The sequence below is a fragment of the Dipodomys spectabilis genome, unplaced genomic scaffold (genome assembly GCF_019054845.1).
Source record: "Dipodomys spectabilis isolate Male_0828 unplaced genomic scaffold, ASM1905484v1 ptg000002l, whole genome shotgun sequence".
Taxonomy (NCBI): Eukaryota; Metazoa; Chordata; class Mammalia; order Rodentia; family Heteromyidae; genus Dipodomys; species Dipodomys spectabilis.
The window spans coordinates 2,873,389-2,900,870 of NW_024870679.1; the positions used below are offsets into that span (position 1 = coordinate 2,873,389).

A 27,482-nucleotide genomic window follows, 5' to 3' on the forward strand; every position below is an offset into this window, starting at 1 on the left:
TGTTTATTTGATCCTTACTACCAGCACCCACATAATTGCAATCTTTCCAGCATCCTTCCCAAACCACTAAGGGCTCCTGCACTTTTGCCTAAGCACTTTAATCAGAAGTATTAGTTTTGCTTTGAGAGACTGAGATGCCCCTTATTTTTAAAGGGGAACATTTATGAATGTGCAGGTTTCCAGATAAAAGAAGAGAAACACTCTTTGACCTAAAGTAAACTTACTTTAGGAATCTGGAATCTGGGAATTTGGGAATCTGGAATGTTGGTATGGGGAGATGAAAGGCAATTTCCTGAAGACTTTTTTTATGTAGAGGGTGGAGCAAAGGAAGGAAATACAGTTGAATTACTTTTTGGTGAGACTCAATGTTAATCTTTTCAAAGAGCAATGAAAAAGTATTTCATTAAAACTACCACAAATATGCATCCTTTCGTGGGAGGTACTTGAAGGTAACAATCAAAAAGGCACTTAAAATGAGATCACAAAGTCAAAAATAGTACTTAGAATCTTCAATGAACAGACTTTACAAATACGTTAAACTTAAGACTGCCTGGGTACACCTCTGAAAGTTACACATTTATTTAAAAAGAAAAAAAAAAAGGACGTGGAATTCCAGACAAGTATTTAGTTTTAAGCCCCATCTCCCAACCTTGAGAACAGTCATCAACAAGATTTTCCCTTTGATTTACTCAGACAACTGCTTTTGACCCTCTGGTGAGAGTCTACCTTCAGAGTAAGTTTTGGTCTGGCTAAAAAGCTCTCAAATTACAGACTTTCCTCCTCCCTCAGGAAGTAAAGTCCACTGGTAGGAGGGCCTAAACTAGTTCTGCCCTGCCCAGCTCTACAAAGCTTACTTGTTTTCACCACAGCAGAATGAAATGTCTTCAACAGAGTAACGTTCTGTGAGATAGTACAATTTATTTTTTCTCCAAACTTGCCCTGTCTTTAGAGGATTTTGCTGAACAACCTAACAAAGGTAAGGTAGAAATGGGATCATGTTGGGATGGTTTTCTACCAGGTCTTGGCTGTCTGGCTTTTCTCCTAATCTGTGTCATACATGCTGCTGGCTGACTGTCCTTTCCAGAAGCAGCCCACCGAAATGAATGCTGCACCCTCCACTTAAAACATGTACATAGCCAGGTGCTGGTGGCTCATGCCTGTAATCCTAGCTACTCAGGAGGCTGAGATCTGAGGATCACAGTTCAAAGCTAGCCTGGGCAAGGCAAGTCCATGAGACTCTTATCTCCAATTAACTGCCAGAAAACCGGAAGTGGCACTGTGGCTTAATTGGAAGAGTGCTTGCCTTGAGCTGAAGAGCTCAGGGACAGTGCCCAGGCCCAGAGTTCAAGCCCCACAACTGACAAAAAAAAAAAAAAAAATTACAAGGCTGGGCACCCGGGCTCATGCTTGTGTATGCCTGTAATCCTAACTACTCAGGAGGTTGCTATCTGGGGGTCACAGTTCATCTGGGTGATGTCCCTAAATTCCCTTTTACTCAGGGCTAGAACCTGAGCCACAGTTCTACTTCTGGCTTTTTCTGGTTTTTGGAGATAAATCTCACAGCCCTTCCTGGGCTGGTTTCAAATCCTCAGATCTCAGCCTCCTGAGTAGCTAAAATTACAGGTATGAGCCATCGGAGACCCAGCTACATGCTTTTTTTTTTTTTTGCCAGTCTTGGCTCTTGAACTCAGGGCCCTGTCCCTGAGCTTCTTTTGCTCAAGGCTAGCACTCTTTATCACTTGAGACACAAAGGCCACTTCTGACCTTTTCTGTTTCTGTGGTACTGAAGAATCGAACCCAGGGCTTTGTGCAAGCTAGGTAAGCACTCTACCACTAGGCCACATTCCCAGCCCCCTACATGTTCTTTTTACTGTCACGTCATATATATTTTCTCACTGAACTAACTCTATGTAAAGGTGCCACAGAGTAGATACTTTGATCCTAGGAACAATAATTTCCTGAAGAACTCTAAGACCACCATAGTAGCACAGATTGAACTTTTATTCAAGTTTCCCCACGTGGCCTCTCCAACTTCTTTTTCTGATCCAGAGCTCATTCAAAGGGCTGATAATTTCATTTTGCTGTCATATCTATTCAGTTCCTTTAAACAATTTACCAGGCCAGGCCCTGGTGGCCTAGTTCATGCCTTTAATCCTGGCCACTCAAGAGGCTGAGAACTGAGGATCAAAATTCAAAGCCAGCCAAGGCAGGGAAGTCTCATGTACAATTAACCATCAAAAAGCAGTGGAGCCATGGCTCAAGTGGTAGAGCTCAAGGAAAATGCCCAGGCCTGGGTTCAAGCCCCCCTTCCCCCACTCCCAGCCCTTAGTACTGTACAAAAGAGACATCATAAACCTGAAACACCCTTCACTTTATATTTCTCTGGAGTCAAGGCCTGAAAGATGGCTTACAACCTTTGAGAATTTCCCAGTTCTGACTATAGGTGGAAGAATGGCAACTCACTCTACTGTCAGGGAGTTCAGAGCAAATGAATATTTGGCACATCAGGCTACTTTCACATGTAACTACAGGATAAAAAAAATTACAAAGCAAGTGATTTTACATGAGACAAAAAAGAAAGTTTTAATCAGTTTCTTGTTGATTGAACCAACTGTTTTCAATGTTATAGTGCTCTGGACTTAATACAGAATCATCATGCTGAAGAGGAAGGGGAAAGTCTGGCTTTACACTAGAACCCCAGATGGAGGATGGGGATGGATGGTTGTGCTTCATTTTTTCCTGGTAAGCATTTGTTTTCCAGCTGCATGGGTTGTCTGTAGAAAGGCTTAGAGAAGCCATCACTTAGGAAATCCTTGGCATATAAGAGCCAGGAACTACCCATAACTGCCAGTCAGGGCCCACAATGAGCCCAGGAGAAAGCTGAAATACCCTTGAGTGAACGCAGAAGTGTCTCCAGCTAGTCCTCTATCTTCCTCTCTACACCCCTACACCCTCTGATTGCTCATCTTGATCAGCGGCTGTTTCATGGCAGCAAGGCAATTGGGGTTTGGAGACAACCATACTTTTAGCCATCCCACAAGTAGCACTGGGCAATGCTAAAAAGTGCCTAGCTAGCCCAGCAAAATACCTAACACTAAGGTTGGCAGTCCCCTTTACTGAGAGTAGATGGGAATATTTCCTTTTTCAGCCTGCTGTCTACTAATGCCTGAACTCAGGGCCTTGGACTCTGGCTTTTTTTCACTCAAAGTTGACCTTCTATTACTTGAGCCATGCCTCCAGTTCCAGCTTCTTTCTGGTTAATTGGACATTAAGTCTTAAGGGTTTGTCTGCCCAAGATGGCTCCAAATCTCAACCCTCAGATTTACCTCAGTCTCCTGTGTACACACACCACTGGCCCCCCAGATGCCTTCTTCTTAATTAACTTCTTGTTCTCACCCTCCCCAGAGGCTTGTAGAGTTGCTATGAGACAACTGTGATGTGTGCCACTACTTTGCACATTCTAGAATGTTGGTAATCTGAGCACAGTTGTGCCTCAACCCTACAGAGCAGTGCCAACTCTGTAACTCATTTCTACAAACATTGTATAAATTTAAGAGATACACTCACAAAACCACCCTTTCTTTCTTGGTGCTACAACAAGCACAGTTTTGGTTAGTACTGGTATATGCAGTCCACCTTGTGGACAACCAGCTCTATAAACCTAAGGAATACACCATGCCTCTTCTGAGTGACACAAAGGGGAAACAGAGGTCTCCAGTGAAGATGTATTATAAAACCCCAGAGCCCTATTTATTGTACACTGGCTTCATTTCCATACAATGTGGAACCCTCAGCCCACTCCCACGTTACTAATATGAATCTAAGGATACCCTAAATCTGAGTCCTTCTTGGCTGGGTCACCTCCAAAAAGCATGCTTTGGAGAGTAGGCACTGTTGGCAAGGGTCACTTTCTTTCCCACTTTTCTCCCCAGGAACCATCTTTTCCCATTACTCTCTATGGATAGGCAGTTACTTCCCTAGTTTAGTTGCTTATGAGAAACCGTGCCTTACAACCAGATTAATAAGTTAGGTCCCATTTTAGAAGTGTAGTGCTGCACAAAAATCCTACCACAATGTTAATGAACCCAGTAGCTCATTTACTGTTCATATTGGCAATGTGGATCATTAGAGGAATGTGTGTGTGTGTGTGTGTGTGCACGCATGTGTGTTTTGGTCAGTGCTGGGGCTTGAACTCTGGGCTTGGGTACTATCCCTGAGCTTTTGTGCTCAAGGCTAGTACTCTACTACGTCAGCCACTGTAGTTAATTGAAGAGTCTCATGGGCTTTCCTGCCCAGGCTGGCTTTGAATCACAGTCCTCAGATCTCAATCTCATGAGTAGCTAGATTATAGGCATGAGCCACCAGTGCCTGCTGAGAACTATGTTTTTATAGGTTTATAAGTTACTTTGCTCTAACAGAGGAGTCTCGAAAAGGTAAATAAAAAACTGCTTCAGAAAGTGCCCCCCAAGTGAGAAAATCATTATAACCTGTGTGCTCACTACTGTACACCATAGCATATGTCAGCAGGCACTCAGGAAATACTTGATGGTGGGTAAAATGAATAAGATGTACAAATAAACAAAAAATGGAAAATGAAATCAGAGATGAGCAGGGGCCTTATCAGTCATGTTCAGAATGCTGGTTCCTATCTTGAGGTTATAAAGTGCTGATAAGAAAAGTTAAAGGATTGATGGAATCAGACATACATTTCAGAAATTTCAGCTCAGGCTACTGCATGGATAACAGCTTACAGAATTATGCCTGAACACAGGAAGGACAATTGGAAGGAGTAAGAACAGAAGGTCCTAAATGAAGGCAATAACAGCAATGATGAAGAGGAAAAATACAGATCTGAGCACATCAAAAAGGGGAACTAAAAAAACATGGGCTGGGAAGTTGGCTCAGTGGTAGAGTGCTTGCCTCGCATGCATGAGGCGAGGCCTGGGTTTGATTCTTCAGCACCACATAAACAGAAAAAAAAAGCCTGAAGTGGAGCTGTGACTCAAGTGGTAGGGTGCTAGCCTTGAGCTGAAGAGCTGAGGGACAGCACCCAGGCCGCGTTCAGCCTTCAGGACCAAACAAAAAGACAGAGGAGAGAGACAGAGATGAGAAAGAGAGAGAGACAGAGAGAGACAGAGACGGAGAGAGAGACAGAGACAGAGAGAGACAGAGATGGAGAGAGAGAGACAGACAGACAGACAGACTAAAAAAACAAAAGATATAGATGTCAGAGAATGGGAATCAAGGAGTCCTGGGTTGCTGGCTTGAACACTGGAGATCACAGGAAGGAGGAAAACTTGAAAACTTGCATAGTTTAATCTTAGACATTGAATCTGAAGAATGTATAAAAGAAATGTTTGGCATCCGAGCCCCTGAAGTACAGCTACACCTAAATTTGTGTCTTTGACACAGTAGTTTGAACTTTGATACAACATAGGCAAAATCAGCAGGAGTGGGTGAAGAGGGGTGAGGGGAAAACCTTGGGAATGAGCCCAGGAATAAGCAGAAACAGAAGCAAAGCAGTGATAATCCAGAAACTGTCAGTAGAAAATGATGTGCAATGTTGCTGTGGCCAATTATGATAAAAAGGACAATAGTCCTTTGACTTAGCAACAAAGAAGTCTCTGATAATCTTAAGAGCTTAAGTGTGGGGACTAAAGCTAGTGGACTTCTGTTTTCAGTGGAGCACTAGGTTGAGAGGATTTAGACGTACCTAACAGACTTTTTAAAAAATATATTTGTCTTTGGAGGTCTGGATGAGCTGGGCAATATGGCAGTGGGGAAGAGTAGTATAAACTTTTAATAGTAACTGGCAAAGCTGTGGCTCAAGTGGTAGAGTGCTAGCCTTAAGCTGAAGAGCTGAGGGACAGTGCCCAGGCTCAGAGTTCAGGCCCCACGACCGGATCCAAAAAAAAAGAAAAAAGAAAAAAAACAAGTAACTGGCAAAGTCTAGTACTCTAATTTTTAAAAAGGGCTAGGAAGATTGGTAACACCTGCTCTTCCAAGTCAATTAGAATTGCCTGGTAAAGGACCTCTTACTGGGAGAGTAGGGAAGGCATGCTTAATGCATACCTTCTAGTTTCAACCCATTTAACAGTTCTTAAAAGATAAAAGAAGTAAGGGTCAGCCACTGGTGGCTCACGTCTATAATCCTAGCAATTCAGGAGACTGGGATTTGTGGTTCAAAGCCAGCCTCTGCAGGGAAGTCCATGAGACGCTTAATCTCCAGGAAACCAGAAGGGTGCTGTGGCTCCAAGTTGTGGAACCCTAGCCCTGAGCAAAATCGCTTAGGGACACCACCCAGGCCCCGAGTTCAAACCATACAACCAACAACAGGAAAAAAAAAAAAGAAAAAAGAAAAAAATTAAAGGAAAAATAGGGAATCAATAATTTCTAGTGTTGCTTTATTTATGGGTGAGCCATTTACACTGTCAGAAGTGGACTTTGGTAACAGGGCTAAAACCTGCCAAACATGGTTCAAGGAATAGGAATAAGCATATAGATATAGACCTATGTAGTCTGCTTAGTAAATGGAAAACAGATGTAAGGAGAGGTTTTTACTATCCTTGGTCAAAATAAAAACTAAATAGAATGGCTTTAAGGGAAGAGAAAAAGATAAGATGCATTTTCAGTACCCTAGGCCTTCCACATACTCAGTGGAAGATATTAGACAAGTTATTGGACATCCAGATATCAAGGATAAATAAAATATTCTGAACCGAGAACCACTTGCTAGCCAAACTTGTGGCTAAGAAAGAAGTCAGCATCCTGTACATGTCAAGCAAAGAACACTCATTTACAGAAAGAGGACACTTATTTTCTGCACTGATTTTCTTTAAATGGGTTGATTACTGTTTAAACTCCCTAGTGTCATGCTTGCTAGTCATGTGAGGTAGGCTCACAGCTTTTTCCACCCTAGCTTTCCCAGCCTCTGAGTAATGCTGATTAAATATTACCTCCAGCCAAGAAATACTAGACTCTTGTACCACCCAGATCAGGCCACTGTTCTTATCTCTCTCTCTCTCTCCCCCACATTCATCACTCCCTCCCTTCATTAAAGTCTTTGCTTTGCCACTTTAAAATCTTGATTCTCATATCCCTGATGTGTTAATATTTACATTGTCTATTCACAAAAAAAAGAAAAAGAGGAATCTTAACCTTGACAAAATAGTTGGCCCAGTGTCCCAAGTTACACTCATGAGAAGAGCCAAGGTTCTAGCAAGCGAAGGCTGATTTGATTCTAAATCCATACCCATTACTATACAAGTACACGGGTGGTAATTAAAACCTTAAAGGTGCATGACTATCCAGGGAGTTTTAGGTGAGGAGGGAAAATTCTACCAGGTAGGCAGAGCAAAAGGGAACCCAGGATCCTGTGATTCTCAAGCAATGCTTGACAGGTGGAAAGGAGAGAAGGGGTCTGGAAAAGCCAAGACTACTGAAACAAGGAAGCAAGCAATTTCATGAAGACAGTGGCATAATGTAGCACATGGCTTTGAGGGAATGAAGACCCTGGCTAGATATTCATTTGGGCTCCCACTTCAGATAGTTTACCTGGTAAGCAGGAAGCAGAAAAAAGGGGAATAGAAAAAGAAGAAAAACTGTTCATGGCCTCCTGTCTACTAAAATTTCCAAGAAACCAAAGTTACTAATTCTTAGAAAGAAAAATGACCTCAAAAGGAGCAAGTCTAATGGAAGGAAGAGAGGGGCAGGCAAGGAGTGCTAGATAGAACAGAGGAAGAAAAGGTTGGACCACAGGACTAAGCCAGTAAGACAGTCAACCCTTTGCTATCCTGGCCTAACTCAGCACTCATTCTCAAGAATGTCCCAATTTAGATGATCAATTATATGGTCACTCTGTACACCAAGTGAAAGATGTTATTCAGCTTAGAAGCAAAGATGTAAATCAAAGCTAACCTAAGAATTGAAAGGCCTAATTCTTCCTTTTTTGATGAATATGGGGGAGAGGGAAGGGTCAGTAGACTCTATTTGACACAAATCTCAGCTTTAATACCATCCTTGGAAACTTTTTTTTTCTCTCCAAACTTCAAACTGACATATCTACTTTATAACCTTGAAATGAGGATTAAGTAAGACTTTTTCATGCAATGTGATTTGCAAATCTAAAAAGGAATGACCCTCCCCCCAACACACCCCCTCAGATATAAGCTATGTACTGTAATGAGGAACAACCAATAAAACAAACTGGTAAGTATTAGAGCAACAGAACCTCCAGCAGCTGCAGTCTCCTCTACACTTGATTGCTTGCCACCAGACATGGACTCTATTCTCCTTTGATTTAGGTAAATGTGTTTGTGATGGGGATGACCAAGACATTTGCAATTTTCTTTGTGGTCTTTCAAGAAGAATTTGAAGGCACCTCGGAGCAAATTGGTTGGATTGGATCTATCATGTCATCACTTCGTTTTTGTGCAGGTATAAAGTTGGCACAAACTTGCTCTCCATGGAGAATGACCCTCTGAGTCTTCTAAGACTGAATCATTACTAACCTTCAGTATTTTGTGCTGAGAAAAGTAAGGAAATGAAGTTTGGCCTCCACTTGACTTGATCAGTATGTTGAGAAATTAGGGGGTCAAAGTTGAAGAATCCAACTATTCTGTTATTCACATTTCATGCCTTGTTTCTTTCCAGTCAGGTAATGAATGACAAAATGCACATAATAAAGGTCCAATGAGTCAGGACCTCAACCTAGAAGTCTAGCCATTAAGTACTAGTGTTATCTACAAAACAAAACCCAGAACCAATTCCTTCTAGTTTTAGTCAGTGGTAGAATATGGTGATAGATGATACAGTTTATAGTAGTCACAGTCTACTGGAATAATTACATTTACAATACATTTTCAATTTCCCCTTCAAAAAGCAAAAGTGTGAGACACTATTATAAAAACTCATACCCCTATTTTGAAAGATACAGTACTCCAAAGTGCTTTTGTGTTACCTCCTCCCTCCCACTAATTATGGTACCGGGATGCCATTAACCTAGCATTTCCTTTTTCTTTCTTAAGGTCCCTTGGCTGCCATCATTTGTGACATACTTGGAGAAAAAACTACCTCCATTCTTGGGACTTCCCTTATTTCTGGTGGCTACCTGATCAGTCGCTGGGCCACAGGCATTCCCTTTCTTTGTGTGACTATGGGACTTTTACCTGGTGAGTCCACTGTTAATAGAACACTACAAAAAAATGAAGCAGGAACTTTCCCTACTACTGGTGTTTGATCCCAAATGCCAATAATTGGCTTCTTATACAAAAATCACCAAATGTAATAGTAATTCCAAACTTTTTTTTTTTAAGGTTTAGGATCTGCTTTTTTATACCAAGTAGCTGCTGTGGTAATCACCAAATACTTCAAAAAGCGATTGGCTCTTGCTACAGCTATTGCCCGTTCAGGGATGGGACTGACTTTTCTGTTGGCACCCTTCACGAAATTCCTGATAGATCTCTATGACTGGACAGGTGAGTGAGTCTAACTCTCTAAACTGTTGACTCTGCAAGACTTAATGTACACAAGGCCCTAGGTTTAATTCCCAGTATTAGAAAAAGCCAAAATTAAAAAAATGAAAACGTATTTCCAGAGAAGAAATGAGGACACATGTGTCTAAAGGACACATGTTCATCTTCCTTGGAAAAAATTTCATGATAGAAGATAGCATCAGCAGGCTGTCACCTCATGAAAGCTACCCAAAATTTGGAAGACTGAGGTAATGGGAGAGTACTCTAAACATTGGAAACAACGTTTTAGTGACAGTGACATCCCTGGAGAAACAAGTCTCCCCTCTTCCTCCTCCTTTCCTCACCAAGCATTTACCTTTCATACTTTCTTTTAAAGAAAAAAAAAATCCACATTAAAAACCTCTTCCACAGCCGGGCGCTGGTGGCTCACGCCTGTAACCCTAGCTACTCAGGAGGCTGAGATCTGAGGATCGCGGTTCAAAGCCAGCCCGGGCAGGAGAGACCGTGAGACTCCTATCTCCAATAAACCACCAGAAAACCGGAAGTGGCGCTGTAGCTCAAGTGGTAGAGTGCTCGGCTTGAGCTGAAGAGCTGAGGGACAGCGCCCAGGCCCAGAGTTCAAGCCCCACGACCGACAAAAAAAAAAAAAAAAAAAAAAAAACCTCTTCCACAAGGCTTTATCAAATAGATGAAACAGGAAAAAATATTCTGTAAAAGACTGTTCTTTAAGTCATTTATATATTAACTACTATTTCCATATATCCACTGTGAATTTAAACAAAAAGCACTTTTATTATTTTCTTTATATCTAACATTTGGGTTAAAATTACTGGAAAAGACTTATGTACATGTATGTACTCATGTGTCTGTTCATAGCAGTCCTATTGATTCTCCTTTTCAAAACAGAAACCCATCCAACAGTGTCATTGTTCAAAGAGACAGCTGACAAATCTGTATCATGGGTAAAACCTATATATACAACCTGTTGTCTTGCTAAAAACATTATACTCAAATCAGAGCTTTGGTCTGAAAAAAAGAAATTGAGCAACTAATGAAATCAAGCAACTATTCAGCTTCAAAGGCAAGACCAGAACCTGTTTTTTGTCAGGGGAAAAAATTTAAATGTCAGATAAAATGAATGAAAAGGGTATTTCCCCCTTCTAAAGCTGTTACTAAATGATTCTTGTTATCTAATTCCATATTTTGTTTTTAAATCTATACTATCACTTGTAAACTCCTATTTCTTTCTTTCTTGTCAGTCATGGAGCTTGGACTCAGGGCCTGGGCACTGTCCCTGAGCGTTTTGCACTTTGAGTCACAGCACCACTTCTAGTTTTCTGGTAAAATCTCATGGACTCTCCTGCCTGGGCTGGCTTCAAACCATGATACTCAGATCATAGCCTCCTGAGTAGATAGGATTATAGGCATGAGCCACCAATACCCAACCTAGAATATATAATTTTCTAACATTTGAAATACAACCCTTACCCCTCAAGAGCACATTTTGTTCTTTTTTCCTCTTGAGCAAAAATGAACTCCTTCGACCGTATACCTAATGGTGTAGTTTTCTCATTGTCTACCTCTAAAGGACTCCCATTTTTACAGGGACACAGCAATATATATAGCCGACAAGTTAACAGTTTCAATTCTTAGTATTTTCAAGAATTTAGCCTATAGGGCTAGAGGTGTGATTTGGCTGTAGAGTACCTGCTTCGCAAGCTTGGAGGCAGAGTTCAAACCCCAATATTGAGGGTAAAAAAAGTTACTAGATTATATAGTAGGCTCTCTTCTGAATTTAAGAATACAAACTATTGTGAACCGAATGCTTATTTTCAACTTCTCAATTTCTTTTATTTAGGTGCTCTTATGTTATTTGGGGCTATCACATTGAATTTGGTGCCTTCTAGTATGCTGTTAAGACCTATCCATATCAAATGCGAGAATTCTAATATTAAAGATAAAGATGTGTCTGCCAGTGGTTCAGAAGTATCATGCGAGACAGAAACAGCATGCTGCAATGAGACCCAAGAGTCTTCTGTCATGGACAGTACTATGCAGAAAGCCGGACAACCCAATACAACTTTAATTGTCTCACAAGATCAAAGTGAAGAAGAGTTCAACAGTGGGCCTAACAGGAATAGACTGTCCCTGAGTAATGAAGGAGGTTATAAGAAAAAGACTATATCTTGGTGCTACAAACAAGAACTCTTTGACACTTCTGTCTTCAGGAATCCTTTTTTCTACATATTTACCTGGTCTTTTCTCCTAAGTCAGTTAGCATATTTCATCCCTACCTTTCACCTAGTAGCCAGAGCCAAAACACTGGACATCGACGTTATGGATGCCTCTTACCTCATTTCTGTAGCTGGTAAGAAAACTTAATCAATTTTTCCTACCTAGAAGGAAAAATTTAGTTTTGTAACAGTTTATTAAATTGTCTTAAATTGTTGATGTTATGGGAAGTCTAGGAGAAGCTAATTTTTTGAGGCTAGCACAGCACTAGTCATTTCCCTTTCACCTTGTACAGATACTCCTGTTAATCCAAATCTTAATCGTGATCATTTTCATATATCGAATAGATATCAAATATTGGATAAACACTGAATTTCAAAAATCTGGGCTCAGTGACAAAAGCTATCCTAGGAAACAGAAAATATCAAGGGCATGGTGTAGTGACTGAAAGGACTGACTGCCTGGATTCAGGCTCTCGCTTTGTATTTCTTGCCTGTATGGACCCTGACTTGTCTTCTTTGTGCTATAATTTCTTCATCTGTAGCACAGGCACAATACCTACCTTCATTAAAGTTTTCAGGGTTAAAAATGTAACCCATGTAGAACGTAGTACAGTGACTTGCCCAGAGTAAGCATTTAATAATGTATTATTGGTATTTCCTCTTGAAATCATAGTAAGACAGAAAATACTCTTAAGGATAGTCACGAATGGACTAGATGACATCAAATAAGCTAAAAATAAAAACCTCTTGGGAGTACTCATAAAAACATCTAGCGACAATACTTGACCACAAGTTGCCTGAGCTCAACTGACAGAAAAGTCTGAAAAACTGAAATGAGATGAACCTAGTTTGTGCCATATCTGGAAATTCCGAAGACTTCAACATTAACTTTTTGCCTACTTATCTCTTGGGGAAAGTGAATTTACCAAGTCTTCACAAAGCTGAATGTACTTGATTTTAAATATTTCAACTAAAATGATACTCCTTCTGTCAAATAATACTGTGTATATAAGAAAGCAAGATAGGGGCTGGGAAGGTGGCTTAGTGATAGAGTGCTTGCCTTGCATGCATGAAGCCCTGGGTTCGATTCCTCAGCACCACATAAGCAGAAAAAGCCGGAAGTGGTGCTGTGACTCAAGTGGTAGGGTGCTAGCCTTGAGTTGAAGAGCTGAGGGACAGTGCCCAGGCCCAGAGTTCAGGCCCCACGACCAGCCAAAAAAAGAAAGAAAAAAAAAAGAAAGCAAGCAAGATACACAGCCTTATGTTTTCTTTAACTACAAAATCTGGTAAAATCAGATTAAGGTTATACAACGGGAACAAAAAATCCTAACAGGAAGTCCCAGTCTATACCCTAAGGAAAAGCTGTCTATGTATTCACACTTTTCAAAAAAGTGTTAGGAAAATGGAATTGGGATTTCCTAAAACTTTTCTATATTATTCCAGGTATTAGTAGTAGTCGTTTTTTGTGTTGTTTTTTTTAATTCCAGGCATTATTGAGACAGTCAGTCAGCTCATTTCTGGATGGGTTGCTGATCAAAACTGGATCAAAAAGTACGAATACCACAAGTCTTACCTCATCCTCTGCGGCATCACTAACCTGCTTGCTCCTTTAGCCACCACATTTTCACTACTTATGACCTACACCATCTTCTTCGCAATTTTCACTGGTGGCTACCTGGCACTGATACTTCCTGTACTGGTGAGTAGAAGCAATCATTTATGTTATTTAGTACATTTTACTTTCAATAATAATATCCCCCAAAGAGAATACATCTTCATTGTTTCTTGTGCTTGTCCTGGGGCTTGAACTCAGGGCCAGGGTGCTATGTTTAAGCTTTTTTGCTCAAGGCTAGTGTCTTGAGCCACAGCTCCACTTCCAGCTCTCTGGTAGTTAGTTGGAGATAAAGAATTTCAGAAACTTTCCTTCCTGGGCTGGCTTTGAACCAAGACTCTCAGATCTCAGCCTTCTGAATAGCTAGGACTATAGGTATAAGGCACGGATACCCAGCCTTTATATTATTCTTTTTTTAACAAGAAATCAAATGCAACTGAATTACTTACACAAATGTTTCTGTGTTCTTGAATGTTTCTGTGTTCTTGAAAAACCTGGAACAACTTCTCTTAGAATTAGATCTTCAAAATGCTGAAACATATCCGATCTATTTTCAGTTTAAGTATGGCAGGACACCAGAATACTGTATGAGGCTTGAACAACATTCTAGCTTTACAAAACTGAAATCAATTCTTTGTGATACCCATAGTTGTTAACTCAGCCAGAATTGGACTGAGGACTATAATTCTCATTTCAGATTATAAAACACCATTTTTTGAAAGCCAGGTACCGTGGCCCATGTCTGTAATTCTAGCTACTCTTCAGAGGCTGAAATTTGAGGATCATGGTTCAAAGCCGGAGTGGGCAGATAAGTCCAACTAACAAGCAAAAAGCTGAAACTGGAGGAATGTTTTAAGTAAAGCACCAGCCTTGAGTGAAAAAGCTAAGCAACAAGCTAAGTTTAAGCCCCACTGCCAGTCAAAAAAAAAAAAAAAAACAATAAACCCTACCACTTTCTTTTTTTTTTTTTGGGTCCAGTCGTGGGGCCTGTACTCTGGGCCTGGGCACTGTCCCTCAGCTCTTCAGCTCAAGGCTAGTACTCTACCACTTGAGCCAAAGCACCACTTCCAGCTTTTTTCTTTTTGCTTATATGGTGCTGAGGAATCGAACCCAGGGCCTCTGGCATGCAAGGCAAGCGCTCTACCACTGAGCCACCTTCCCAGCCCCAACCCTACTACTTTCTAAGAAGAAAAAAGACTAATGAGGTTCAGAGGCAAAAAAGTACTCCTAAGCCACATAAAAGAATAAAAAACCCAAACCAAAAGCTATCCTTCTTCTACTAATAAATTATACACAAAAACAAAAACAAACACACTGTCGTCTCTCTAGCCAATTTACTGTTTCCTATTTGCCCTGTTCCTTAGTGTATTAATACAAAGGTATAAACAGCAACTTAAATTACTCCAGAAGTCATATTATTTTCAGACATGACATAAACAATATTTGTCCCTAGGCTTCTACAGATTTCATCTTCAATATGGCTAACATTGAATTCTAATCACTACAGGTTGATCTGTCTAAGAACTGTAGAGTGCACACGTTTTTGGGACTTGCCAGTTTCTTTGCTGGGATGGCTGTCCTTTCTGGACCACCACTAGCAGGTACCAAATCACATGCTGAACAAATTTCAAAAGCAATAAAAGAATAGGCTGATCCAAGATTAATGGCAGTAAAGGATAGCAATATCAGATCAAATGTTATGGCTGGCATTTCGGTATCCATTCCATTCCATCACCAATGTTAAATAGACATGTACTATTAAGATTCTTATATCCTCTTGGGAATCTTACAGCAGAGAATATATATCTGGGGAAACAATCCAGAGTTTTATCAGTCTCAAAATGATGAGCCAGGCACCAGTGGCTCATGCCAGTAATCCTAGCTACACAGACAGCTGATTTCTGAGGATCACAGTTCAAAGCCAGCCCAGGCAGGAAAGTCTGTGAGACTCTTATCTCCAATTAACCACCAGAAAACCAGAAATGGCACTGTGGCTCAAGTGGTAGAGCACTCACCTTGAAGAGCCCAGAGTTCAAGGACTGACAAAAAACAAAAGAAAACAAAAAACAACCATGATGATTCTTCCATAAATAAATAATGAAAGGAGAGAGGGTGGGAAGACAAGACACTAGCATATTATCCTTCACCTTAGCCAAGAAGGTGAGAAGTGATCTCACTAACAGTTATTTTTACAGAGCCTGAAGATAGCAAACCTAATAGCAGAGTGGTCCTCTTTCTCTCTGTAGGAAGGGTAGGAGAACATTTGGCCTTAATAAGGTTAGGATTTCTGTGGAAAGGCTAATTGGGGTTTACTAGTAAATGTTATTATATACAAGTTCACACTATATATTTAGGAATTCTGTTACTTTTAAATCTGGAGGGTAGTTTTGAGTTCTTATTATTTCAGTTAATGTCAAGGCTGAAATGCAGTTTAAAGATCAAGTATAGTTTACTGGAAATATCAGCTTGACCTAAATATTTTTTTTTTTTTTGTCAGTCATGGGGCTTGAACTCTGGGCCTGGGCGCTGTCCCTCAGCTCTTCAGCTCAAGGCAAACACTCTACCACTTGAGCTACAGTGCCACTTCCAGTTTTCTAGTGGTTTACTGGACATAGGAGTCTCACCATCTTTCCTGCTCGGGCTGGCTTTGAACCGAGATCCTCAGATCTCAGCCTCCTCAGTGGCTAGGATTACAGGCATGAGCCACTGGCGTCCAGCTAAATAGATATTTTGTGTGTGCTGAACATATAATCCAAGACTATTCAAAACCTTGAGTAAACACATACAAATAGGGATCAGGCACAAACATCAGTTTCTTTCAAAAAATTTGAATATGACCAATTTTAATTTTACATTAAAATTAACAAATAGATTGTTTTGGGGTTTTTTTTGGTCGATTGTGGGGCCTGAACTCTGGGCCTGGGTTCTGTCCCTCAGCTCTGCAGCTCAAGGCTAGCACTCTATCACTTGAGCCACAGTGCCACTTCTGGCTTTTTCTGTTTATGTGGTGCTGAGGAATCAAATCCAGGGCCTCATGTATACGAGGCAAGCACTCTACCACTGAGCCACCTTCCCAGCCCAAATAGGTAATTTTTAATGTACAAATGACTACCCAGCACTTCCAATTACCCATAAAACAGAACTTAGCCTGTAACTTACTTGCTGCTTTCAGACCTGAAGTGAGACAGAGAAAGGATTTGATCTTGCCATATTATCATTTTCTAAAAATGAAGTTTTACAATGATGCTATTTAAATTTATACTTTTTAAGACTCAGACAAATTTAAAAAAAAAAAAAAAAAAGATGTAAGTCAAGGTAGTGGCTCATTTCTATAATCCCAGCTGCTTGGGGAGTGGAGATTAGGAGGATGGCAGTTCCAAGGCAGCTGGGGAAAAAAGTTGGTAAGACCCCATATCAACCAATATAAAGCTAGGTAGGAGGGTACATACCTAACAAAGAAACATAAATAGGAGGATCATGATACAGCCAGTTCAAGCATAAATGCAAGGCCCTGAAGCAATGAAACCAGGGGCCCATGGCTCACACCATAATTTTACACAATAGACTGATATTTAAAATATTAGTTCAAAGACAGTCCAAGCAAGAAAGTCCTTGAGACTCTTATCTCCAATTAACCAGCAAAAAGCAAGAAGTACAGGTACAGCTCAAGTGGTAGAGAACTAGCCCTGAGAAAAAAAGCTAAGGGACAATACCCAGCCCTGAGTTCAAGCCCCAGTACCAGCATGCACATATGCACGTATGTGCACGTGCACACGCGCACACACACACACACACACACAACTTATAGCACAATACCAGAAAAGAGAAACATCACTGAACTTCAGTTTAAGTGTAACTAAATAAAAAACACAGTCAGGTGACAGTCACTCAAACCTGTAATCCTAGTTACTGAGGAGGCTGAGATCTGAGGATTGAGGTTCAAAGCCAGCTAGGGCAGACAAATCCAAGACTCTTTTATTTCCAATTAACCAGCAAAAAGCTAGAAGTAGAGTTGTGGCTCGACTGGCAAAAAAAAAAAAAAAAAAGCAACCAATTCTCTTACCTGTACTGATGAACACAGCCTTCCCCACACTGCCTAACTCCCAACTTATGTTTCACACCTGTAAATCAACTACATAAAGCTTTTAAATCATGCCCAGGAATGTTAAATAGAGATTGATAGTAAGAAGCCAAACACCATAGTTGCACAGAAAAACTATTCTATACAGTTAATACGCAGGTCAATGAAATGCAAATCAGCTCAAATATAGTTTCTAATCATTGTTTTTCAGTTTTAACCTTTTTTTTTTTTTAAAGTTTTAATCTTTCTTTACTGGCTATCCTTGGAACTGCAGCCTTGGAACTTTTAATGTCAACTAGGCAAAAGATACAATGTTTGAATAAACAGAATATACTATTATAAAGGTAACAAAATTATGTTTGATGTTACACGCTTTTGTATATGACTTAAAATGTTTCAAGTATTCGGTATATAAGGAGATGAATTTTGTGAGGAACATTACCTGAAAAGAAAAGGCTATAGGTATGCAAACTGAAACCAATTTCCTAGGTCATGATTTTTTTTCTTTGTTTGTTTAATAAAAAGGATAAACCACAACAGAGCAGATTAGAGTATATCATTTTATTGTGAAACATTTCATGCACAAACCTGTGTAACATAAGTTTGTAAAATATATTTCTGTTAACCACATAAAAAATATTATAATTTTTTTAATTATTACCTCAAGTCTAGAATTATACGTAAAGATAAAAACAGAGCTCATGATAAAGACCTGTATTCACTAATTCTAGGAATCTTACTTAGGCATCGTAAATTCAGTAAGTTTTAGCCAGCCATGGTGGTGCTAGCCTATAATCCTGGCTATGCAGGAGGTGTAGGTAGGGGGACTAGCCCCAAGCCAGCCCTTAACAAAAAAGCATGAGCTCTTATCTCAAAATATAACTGCAGTGGGGGTGAAGCAGTGCCTTTGGGAGCCCTCGCCTGTCTGCCTAGCAAGCACGAGATCTTGAGTTCAAACCCCAGTACCACCAAAAGTAAATGTAAATCAGTAAGTTTGTTTAAAAAGTTAAAGGAAGTATGCCCAAAGCTTATATGTATAGATTTTTAGTCTGGGAGTTGCTCATGGTATCTCAAATAAAAGATGACAATAAGCCAGGAGCTTATTATAGGTGGCTCACATCTATAATCCTAGCACTCCGGAGGCAGGAGATGAAAAGTCCCCGTGAGACTCGTATTTCCATTTAACTACCAGAAAATGGGAAGTGGAGCTGTGGTTCAAAGTGGTAGAGCACTTGCTTTAAGCAAAAGAGCCCAGGACAGCACCCTAAGTTCAAGCCCCAGGACCAACAACAACAAAAAAAGAGATGGCAATAAATAATTAAAGTAAATATCCTTCTCCTACTGACAATGTTGCATGGCTAAGCATTTAGTTGAAGTGAGAAGTTTCAGGGAAGTCTTTGCTACTTAAATAGCCATTCCTCAATGACAAGAGTTTTTACAAAGTCTATTCCATTTGTTCTTAACTTCTGATTCCAACAAAATTACCACAGAAACAGTATGCTGACTTACAGGTAAATTCAATTCCGAGGGATGGGAATGTAGTTCGGTGGTAAAGCACTTGCCTAACATGTGCCAGGCCTTGGATTCAGTCCTTAATACCACAAAAACAAAACAGTTAACTGAGTTCTCAAGAGGTATGAGAAATTATAATACTGTGTTACCTTTGCTTAAATTTAAAGACATACTGGTGATAAACATAGTGAATTCTCAACCAAACTTAGATCTTAGGGCTATATAAGATTTTCACTGTTTACTTACCTAGATCTGTAATTACCAGACTGCAAGAGTTGTAATTCCTATAAAAGATTGTACTCATTTTTAATTAGAAATCTGGTCAACAGTAAATCCTCAGTCAAAACACTAGTTAAAAATGGTAACAATGAATACATGGATTAATATTTTTCTTGTTCCTGTATGGAAATGAAAGAGAGAAAAAAGTTAGTTCTATATAACATATTTTAATAATTCAAGGAATTAGCATAGGAAAATCCATTCGAATCACAAGTTTCTTTAACCTAAATTAAAAAAAAATTTAAAACTGTAAATAGGGGTTGAGGATTTAGTTAAATAGAAGAGTGCTTGCCTAGCAGGTAAAAGGCACTGAGGTTGGTCCTCAGCATTGCAAAAAAAAATAAAACTGTAAATACTGCATGTGGGCAAGAAAATTATACACTTTCCTCAATTATGAAAATAATAAGCATGGCATTAACAAAATTATCATATTATTGCTGAAACTAACATTAAACATACTTCTCCAAAAGTTACCATGCTGGCCCATCCAACCTATAGTCCCTCTATCTCTTTCCAATATTCAATAAACAGGTCTAATCTTACTTAATGAAATGGTCAAAATCAGATGAGTTGTTTTGCGTTCCTTGGTTAAGGATGGTCAGCAAATCCAATCGTAGGCACTCAAATGCAATAGCTCATCCAATTGTAACTGCTATTTTTCATGCTGATAGATGGCATCTAAGACTATACAACAGCATCAAAACTGAAACTTTGGAAGGTTGTTGGAAAATTAAAAATACTGAGACTGACAAATAAAGATAGATGGATGTAGAGAGAGAGACTTAAGTCAAACACAAATATCTTGAAATCTTAAATTTTCAAATTTTAATTTGAATGTTATCATATTCATTCAATAATTAAAAAGCAACTTATTAGCATAATTTACTGCTAGATGCCACATGGCACACAGAAAAGACAAAGAGACACACTCAAACTCTTCCTGTGGATCTTCAGATTGGCAAAGAATTTATCATGCTACAGTGTACTTCCAAGACTTCATATTGAAAACCAAGTCTAAAACTAATAATTATTGTCATCTGTGTTATTCTACTTTATTAACTGAAAATTTGACTAAGAATCCAGAATCTGTCTTTCTGTTTCCTTAACTGTAACTGAAGATACTGTGCGCTGTGAGACAAATCATCTTAAAATATGTTGACATTTCATTCAATTGGATACTTTTCAAACAAACTTTAAGAAAACCATTTCTAATCCTGAACAGAAATGTCACTGTACTCCAGAATGGGTTAAAATTCCTAAGGAAGAAATATAACCATCTCTTGCTATTACTTACCAACCTTGCACTTCATGGGGGAAACCTGGTAATATTTTAAGCAACTCTTTTATTAGAAAAATCAATGAATAAAATGGTAACTAAGCCATTCACTTGTACTCTGTCCCCTTTAATACGAGTAAATCATCATGTAATAAAATGCTAGGGCATTTCCTTATCTCTATTCCATCGTCGGTTCAAATACAGTATTAAACACTACTTCAACCTAGTCCTTATTTGGTCCATTTATCAAACTTAACCTCTACAGTTTTTAGTCATGTTGGTCTATAAATTGAGAAATTGTCTTTCTAAAATTTTATTGGAAGAAAACAAAAGTCCTAAGAACCTTTCGGTCTACAATCAGTCCATTTTGGAGACTCAGGGTGACTGGAGACAATGAGAAGGCACAGCAAAATTCTCAGACCTCTAAAATCCTGAGGAATACATTATTATCCTGAAGCGTTCAGAGAAAATTTGTTTATTTATTTGGTTTCCCCACAAACAACAAAGCCTCTAGAGAATTTCACTCTGGCCCAACATTCCTAATATTGGTGCATACCTACACACATTAAAAAAAAAATCCAAAATAGCTCTCTATTATGGGATTGCTTTTTGTGCTGGTCCTAGGGCTTGAACTCAGGGTCTGGGTACTGTTGCTGAGGGCTTTTTTGCTCAAGGCTAGCACTCTACCATTTGAGTCACAGTTCCACATCTGGCTTTTTGGGTGCTTAATTGGAGGTAAGTCATGGACTTTCCTGCCCTTGCTGGAAAGACTCCTTCAGTCTGGCTTCAAACTGCAATCCTAAGATCTGAGCCTCCAGAGTAGCACTGAGCTCTACTGTGGTTTAAAAAGGTGAAGGAGAGTAGTATTCCTTCCCTTGGAATCACAACATACTTTTACAAGGCCTAGGAATTGAGTTTCCAAACGTTAATAAGAGACCACAATCCACTTAATAAAATTTATAACACAGTCAATGCTGAAAGCACTCCCAGTAAATCTTACTACAGATTTCTATCCTGAGCCATTATTGAATTCCACTCTTAAAAGGCCCTGAAGTTTAAATTTGTTAAGCTATGTTTCCAAGCATATCACAGTACATTCAGAAAAAAAACCGTACAACCCACCCAAAGCAAAAGGACAAGGCTGCCAAAACCTTTGGAAGTAGAACTCTATACTATAGTCGAAGTCAACAGCTGAAGTTCTGATTTAAATTGGACAGTTACAGAAATCTCAACCAGTTATTAGAACTAGCATCAAGAAACTTTAGGATTAAGACCTTTTGGGTATATTTCAAGATTTTTTTGGTTTTGTTTCTTGTTTTTTATTCTATTGTCTGTCATGGGGCTTGAATTCTGGGCCTGGGCACTGTCCCTGAGCTCTTCAGCTCAAGGCTAGCACTCTACCACTTGAGCCACAGCGCCACTTCTGGTTTTCTGGTGGTTAATTGGAGGTAAAGAGTCTCACGGACTTTCCTACCCAGGCTGGCTTTTGAACTATGATCCTCAGATCTCAGCCTCCTCAGTAGCTAGGATTACAGGTGTAAGCCACCATACCTGGCCTATTTCAAGTTTTAACAAGATGATCAATAGTAGATTTAGATAGTAACCCTAAAAAAAAGAATTCACAATTCAAATCAACAATCTAGTTGTCTAATGCTATGATAATTCTTAGGCTATTAAAAATACCTTTATACATGTATGGCTTAATTCATAAATGATGTAAAATGGTTAAAAAATAGTAATTTAAAAAATGAATTTGGACAGCTAGATTTGGTGGCCATATCTGAAGGCTGATAACATAAGAGGATTACAGTTTGAGGCAAAAAATTTAGCAAGACCCTGTTTCAAAAAAACAAGTCAGATATGGTGGTTCATGCCTATAATCCCAGCTACCCCAGAGGCAAAGGAGGACTGCACCTGGAGGCTAGCCTGGACAAATGCCTAACACCTAAAAAAATATGCTAAGGAAAGGACTGGGGTATGGATCAAGTGGCAGAGGTCCTAAGTTCAAACCTCAGTACTATCACAAAAGAAAAAAAAAAAAAGAATTCAGAATCATTAGGGGGCAGGGGATAAATCGGTTCTGGGGCTTGAACTCAAGGACTGGGTGCTGTCCATGAGCTTCACATTTAGCGCTCTACTGCCTGAGCCATAACTCTACTTCTGACTATTTTGTGTGTGTGTGGCAAATTCAAGATGAAAGTCTCACAGACTTTCCTGCAGGCTTCAAACCAGATCTCAGCCTCCTGATTAGCTAGGATTGCAGGTGTGATTGGCCCCAGGCAGAATTTAGAATCATATAAAATGTCAAACTTGAAAGTTTATTCTTATAACTTTGCCATAAGAAAACTGTTTTGTAATACTGTTTAATGATGCTCAGTCTAATTTTCTTAAATGTTTTAAATTATTACAACAAACATCATTAGATATTCCCATTCAAATAAGTCATACATATAAGGAAATAATTCCAAGTGAAATAATTATTAAATAATAAATAATAGTTTCATAACACAAAGGGATCAACTGATTATATCCAGGCTGAAGTAGGCTTGACAGAAGCCAGAGTCTGCATCGTTAACATGCATCTCAGGTGAATCTGATGTATATTGTAGGAAATATAAAGGACTTGGAACTAGTAAATTTTCAGTAGTTGCCAGTTTATCTTGAGAATGCTAACTCCACAGCTAACAATCAGTATAGAGTGAACATTCACATGAATGCAAGCCATTTTCGATTACAGCTCATACCTCTCATCATTTTCAGACTTCTAAAATGCTTTGCTATGACATAAAGGTATCCAGTGTATTGCCTTGATTTCAAATAGGTTGAATGCAATGGCATCTACTACTACTGAGTTCTTCCAAAAACATTTACTTAGAAACATTTGACTATTCAAAGTGAGAAGTGCCTCTGTATATTGCCCTTTCAGACTGTTAACTCCCCACACCACCACCAAAAATAAAAAAAGAGCACAACATCCAGGTGCCAGCAACTAATGTCTGTAATCCTAGCTACTCAGGAAGCTGAGATCTGAGGATCAGGATTAGAAAGAAAAGGCAGGAAAAGTCGATGAGACTCATTTCAATAAACTACCAAAGTCAGAAGCAGAGCTGTGGCTCAGTGTAGTATGACTCAGTGATAGATATTTAACCTAGCATGTAACTAAGAACTTCGGCTCAGTACCAAAAACAAAGAATACTAATGAAATCAACTCAAATTCACAAATCTTTCACTTTCAATATTAGACAAAACTGTAATTCCAATTCAATAAACTAGATGTTTTAATACCTATCACGTTCACATTTTAACTAGGAGCCATGTAAATTTATTATGACAGCCATAAGTCTGTTTCTTTTTGTTGTGGTGGTGGTATTGGGGCTTGAACTCAAGGGTACTGCACGCTTGCTTGACTTTTTTGTGCAGGAATAGAGCTCTACTATTAGAGACACACCTCCACTTCTAACTTTTTCCTGGTTAAATGAAGATAAGAGTCTCACAGATTTTTTTGCTTGGGCTGGCTTCAAACCTTACTCCTCAAATCTCAATCTCCTGAGTCTGTGGGTGTCAGGTTAGCCACCAGTACAGACAAGGCTGTTTATCTCTTATCCAAAATGCTTGAGACCAGAAGTGTTCTGGGTTTTGACTTATTTTGGATTTAGGAATATTTACGTATATATAATATAATATTTTGATGGGACCCAAGCCTAAATGAAAAATTCGTTTCATGTGTATTTCATGTATGTAGTAGTTAATTATAAGCAATATTTTAAATAATTTATATAAGAAATAAAATGTCATAGTATGGAATTTTTCACTGTTAGCATGATGTCAATGCAAAAAAACTTCAGAATTTGGGAGAAGTTCAGATTCTGAAATAAATATGCCTGACCTACCTTTCCATCACATGAAATCAGCTATATCCTATATCTCACCTTATATTTGCTATTATAAGCACCATCCTAAGACTATTCAAATGTATACTACTATCCTACTGAATGACAACTGGGTCTTAATTGGAATTTTTTTTTTTTTTTTTTTGGCCAGTCCTGAGGCTTGAACTCAGGGCCTGGGCATTGTCCCTGAGCTTCTTTTGCTCAAGGCTAGCACTCTACCACTTGAGACACAGTGCCACTTCCAGCTTTTTCTGTACTGAGGAATAGAACCCAGGGTTTCATGCATGCTAGGCAAGCACTCTGCCACTAAGTCACATCCCCAACCCCAGAATTTTGTTTTTCTTTTGAAGTTTTGCAAAGATTTATGTTAGGAAAACAGGGCTGAAGTAGGGAGAAATAGAAACATTTCTTGCTGCCCAAGCAGGAAACAAGAGTTAAGGACTCCTCTTAATTAGAATTTTAAAAACACTAATACCTCATTATCAAGAATGAATGGAAATAACAAATTTAAGAAATTACTTAATCTAATTTCACATACAAATAGTTCTTAAATATGCTAAATGATTCCTTGTCCTAAGAAAATATATTAAATATATTTTAACCCTCAATGTGTTGTGTTTGTGTGTATTTGTGTGTGTGTGTGTGTTTGTGTAAAAATCAAAGGTTTATAGCTTCCAATTGAGTTTGTTTTTGTTTTTTTTTTTTTGTCAGTTGTAAGGGCTTGAACTCAGGGCCTGGGCATTGTCCTTGAGCTTTTTTGCTCAAGGCTAGTGCTCTGCCATTTTGAGTCACAGCTCCACTTCTGGTTTTCTGGTGGTTAATTTTTGGAGATAAGAGTCTCAAAGACTTTTCTGCCCCAGCTGGCTTTGAACCCTCACCCTCAAATCTTAGCCTCCTGAGTAGCTAGGATTATAGATGTTATCCCTCCAGCACCTGGCTACATTTTTACATTTTTCAGTTGTACCTTACTAACATTTCAGTACTAATATCCACCTTATTATTCAAGAACGCTTAGTCTTTTCCTAAGCGCTACTTTTGATACTCCTGTCTTAAAATTCATAGATGAACATATGTATATTTATGTATTTTGTGTGTGTACATACACTGTGCTGGTAAACTAAAGAAAGAATAACAAATGATGAGAGGATGCTGTTGTCTTTTATACTTCTTTTCAAGCAATTTCTAGGGCAGTTCAGATAACTCAGAAGTTGCAATATAATACAAGGATTTAAATCTTAGCTGGTTTCACTCCTTTCTAAGAAACATGCGACGTTATTACTGATTAAACAAGGAATCAATAAACAAAAAAGCAAATTAGGTCCCATAATGCCAGCTACTTGAGTAGCAGAGTTTGGGAATATAATAATTCAAAACTAGCCCAGGAAAAAAGTTAGCAGATCCCAAACAAGACCTCAACAAATAATCCAAACAGAGTGGTACACAGTTATCATCTGAGCTGCTTGGGAGCCTTCAAGCAGGAAGAAGGGCCAACGCCAGCCCTGGGCAAAAAATACAAGATCCTATTTAACAAATAACTAAACGCATAAAAGGGCTGAGAATATAGCTTAAGAGATTGAGTTTAGTAAGCATAAAGCCAAGTTGAAAAATTTCAGTACCACTACCCCACCACCATCAAAAAAACGAAAACAACCACCCTAAAGTTCATTGGACTTAAGACTATAAGACGTTCATTTATTCATTCCATTAAGAGGAAGCATAAAGGGAGCTGAGAGTATTGTTCACTGTTAAGAGTATAACATGATAAGCGCTTGCAAGAATTAAACATATACATAGAAACTTATTTAACCCACCTTGTTCTGGGCTCCCATAGACACTGAGTCTTCCCATCCTAGCACTTATCACATATAACTTATGCAACTAATACCTATCTCCCCACTAAACTGTAAACGCTAAATACATAGAGAATGTCCATTTTGGCTCAGTATTATCCTTTGCACATAGTTATTGACAGAAACATACTAAGCACTCAAACGTTTATACAGTAAAGAAAAAATGCAATTGTTTTCTTTATTTTGAAAATAGTACTTCATATTTTCTTTATAATAGTGTTTTAGTAAGATTCATCATAAAATTAGGTAGGGTTCAAGCCCCAGGACCAGCAATAAATAAATAAATAAATAAATACCTTAGCTAAGAAGCTTGACTAACTTTCTAATGGGTCACAATATAGACTGATAACTATAGATGAGCCCCTCCTTTCAGGTGCAGTTTCTGCTTGAGAATGAAAAGATGTGCTTTACTAATAGAAATCCTTCCTACCTTCCAGGATGGTTACATGATCATACACAGACATACACCGGCTCTTTCTACTTCTCTGGCACATGCTACCTCCTCTCTTCTGTTTCCTTTTTCTTCATACCATTGGCTGAGAGATGGAAAAGCAAACAGTCTGACCATAAAGAGGACTACAATCAAGTCAAAGTTTAACAGGAGCAAATCTGAACTTAACGAGTCATTGGGAACAAAAGCTTGGAAGAAGAATTTCTTTGTAAAGTAAGAAGGTAAACCAGTCAGCTTTCAATGCCTTAGCATTGTGAGAAATATCTATATGGCAATAAAAAAAAAACAGATTAATAGCAATTTAAATTAAGCTGCTTGTATTTAATTGTAAGTTAAAATTTTTATTAGCTGAAGCAACTACTTAAATGAAAATCGGGGCACATAATAATTAATCAATCCAAGCTATCAATTGTGCCATGGTAACTTAGTCACTAAAACATATAAACGTGGAAAGCTATTTTTTTTCTTTAAAAAAGTATAAATATGGGGGGGGGGAGGATGGGGGGGTAAGGAGGAGGTAGGGAAGGGATGTGAAGGGTAAACAAAGGAGGAGGCTGCAATGCTTGATAAGAAATGTATGCATTATCCTGACCATGTAATTGTAACCCCTCTGTACAGTATCTTCACAAAAAAAAAAATTAAATTAAATTTTAAAAAAAGTATAAATATTAACTAACTGGAACTCTGGAATCAGAGTATTAAAACCTTACTTAGTGACTATAAGTATATTCTGTTCCAAAAAGTTTTCTTTATTCACCAGAAGATACCCTTGTTTTTTAAATTTCTATGATAAACTTACATTGCTATATAAATAAAATATTTTA

The 27,482-nt window shown here is 38.7% G+C and overlaps 1 protein-coding gene across 1 annotated transcript; it reads left to right on the plus strand.

Annotated features, from left to right (window-relative positions):
* Positions 1-832: 832 nt before the first annotated feature.
* On the plus strand, positions 833-27,067 carry Slc16a4 (solute carrier family 16 member 4). The gene is made up of 9 exons (XM_042683773.1): positions 833-976; positions 2,630-2,742; positions 8,304-8,436; positions 9,027-9,170; positions 9,315-9,476; positions 11,332-11,841; positions 13,195-13,406; positions 14,827-14,920; positions 26,645-27,067. The coding sequence occupies exons 2-9, from the start codon at positions 2,656-2,658 to the stop codon at positions 26,803-26,805; spliced, it is 1,503 nt and encodes a 500-aa protein (XP_042539707.1). The 5' UTR covers positions 833-976; positions 2,630-2,655; the 3' UTR covers positions 26,806-27,067.
* Positions 27,068-27,482: the final 415 nt, after the last annotated feature.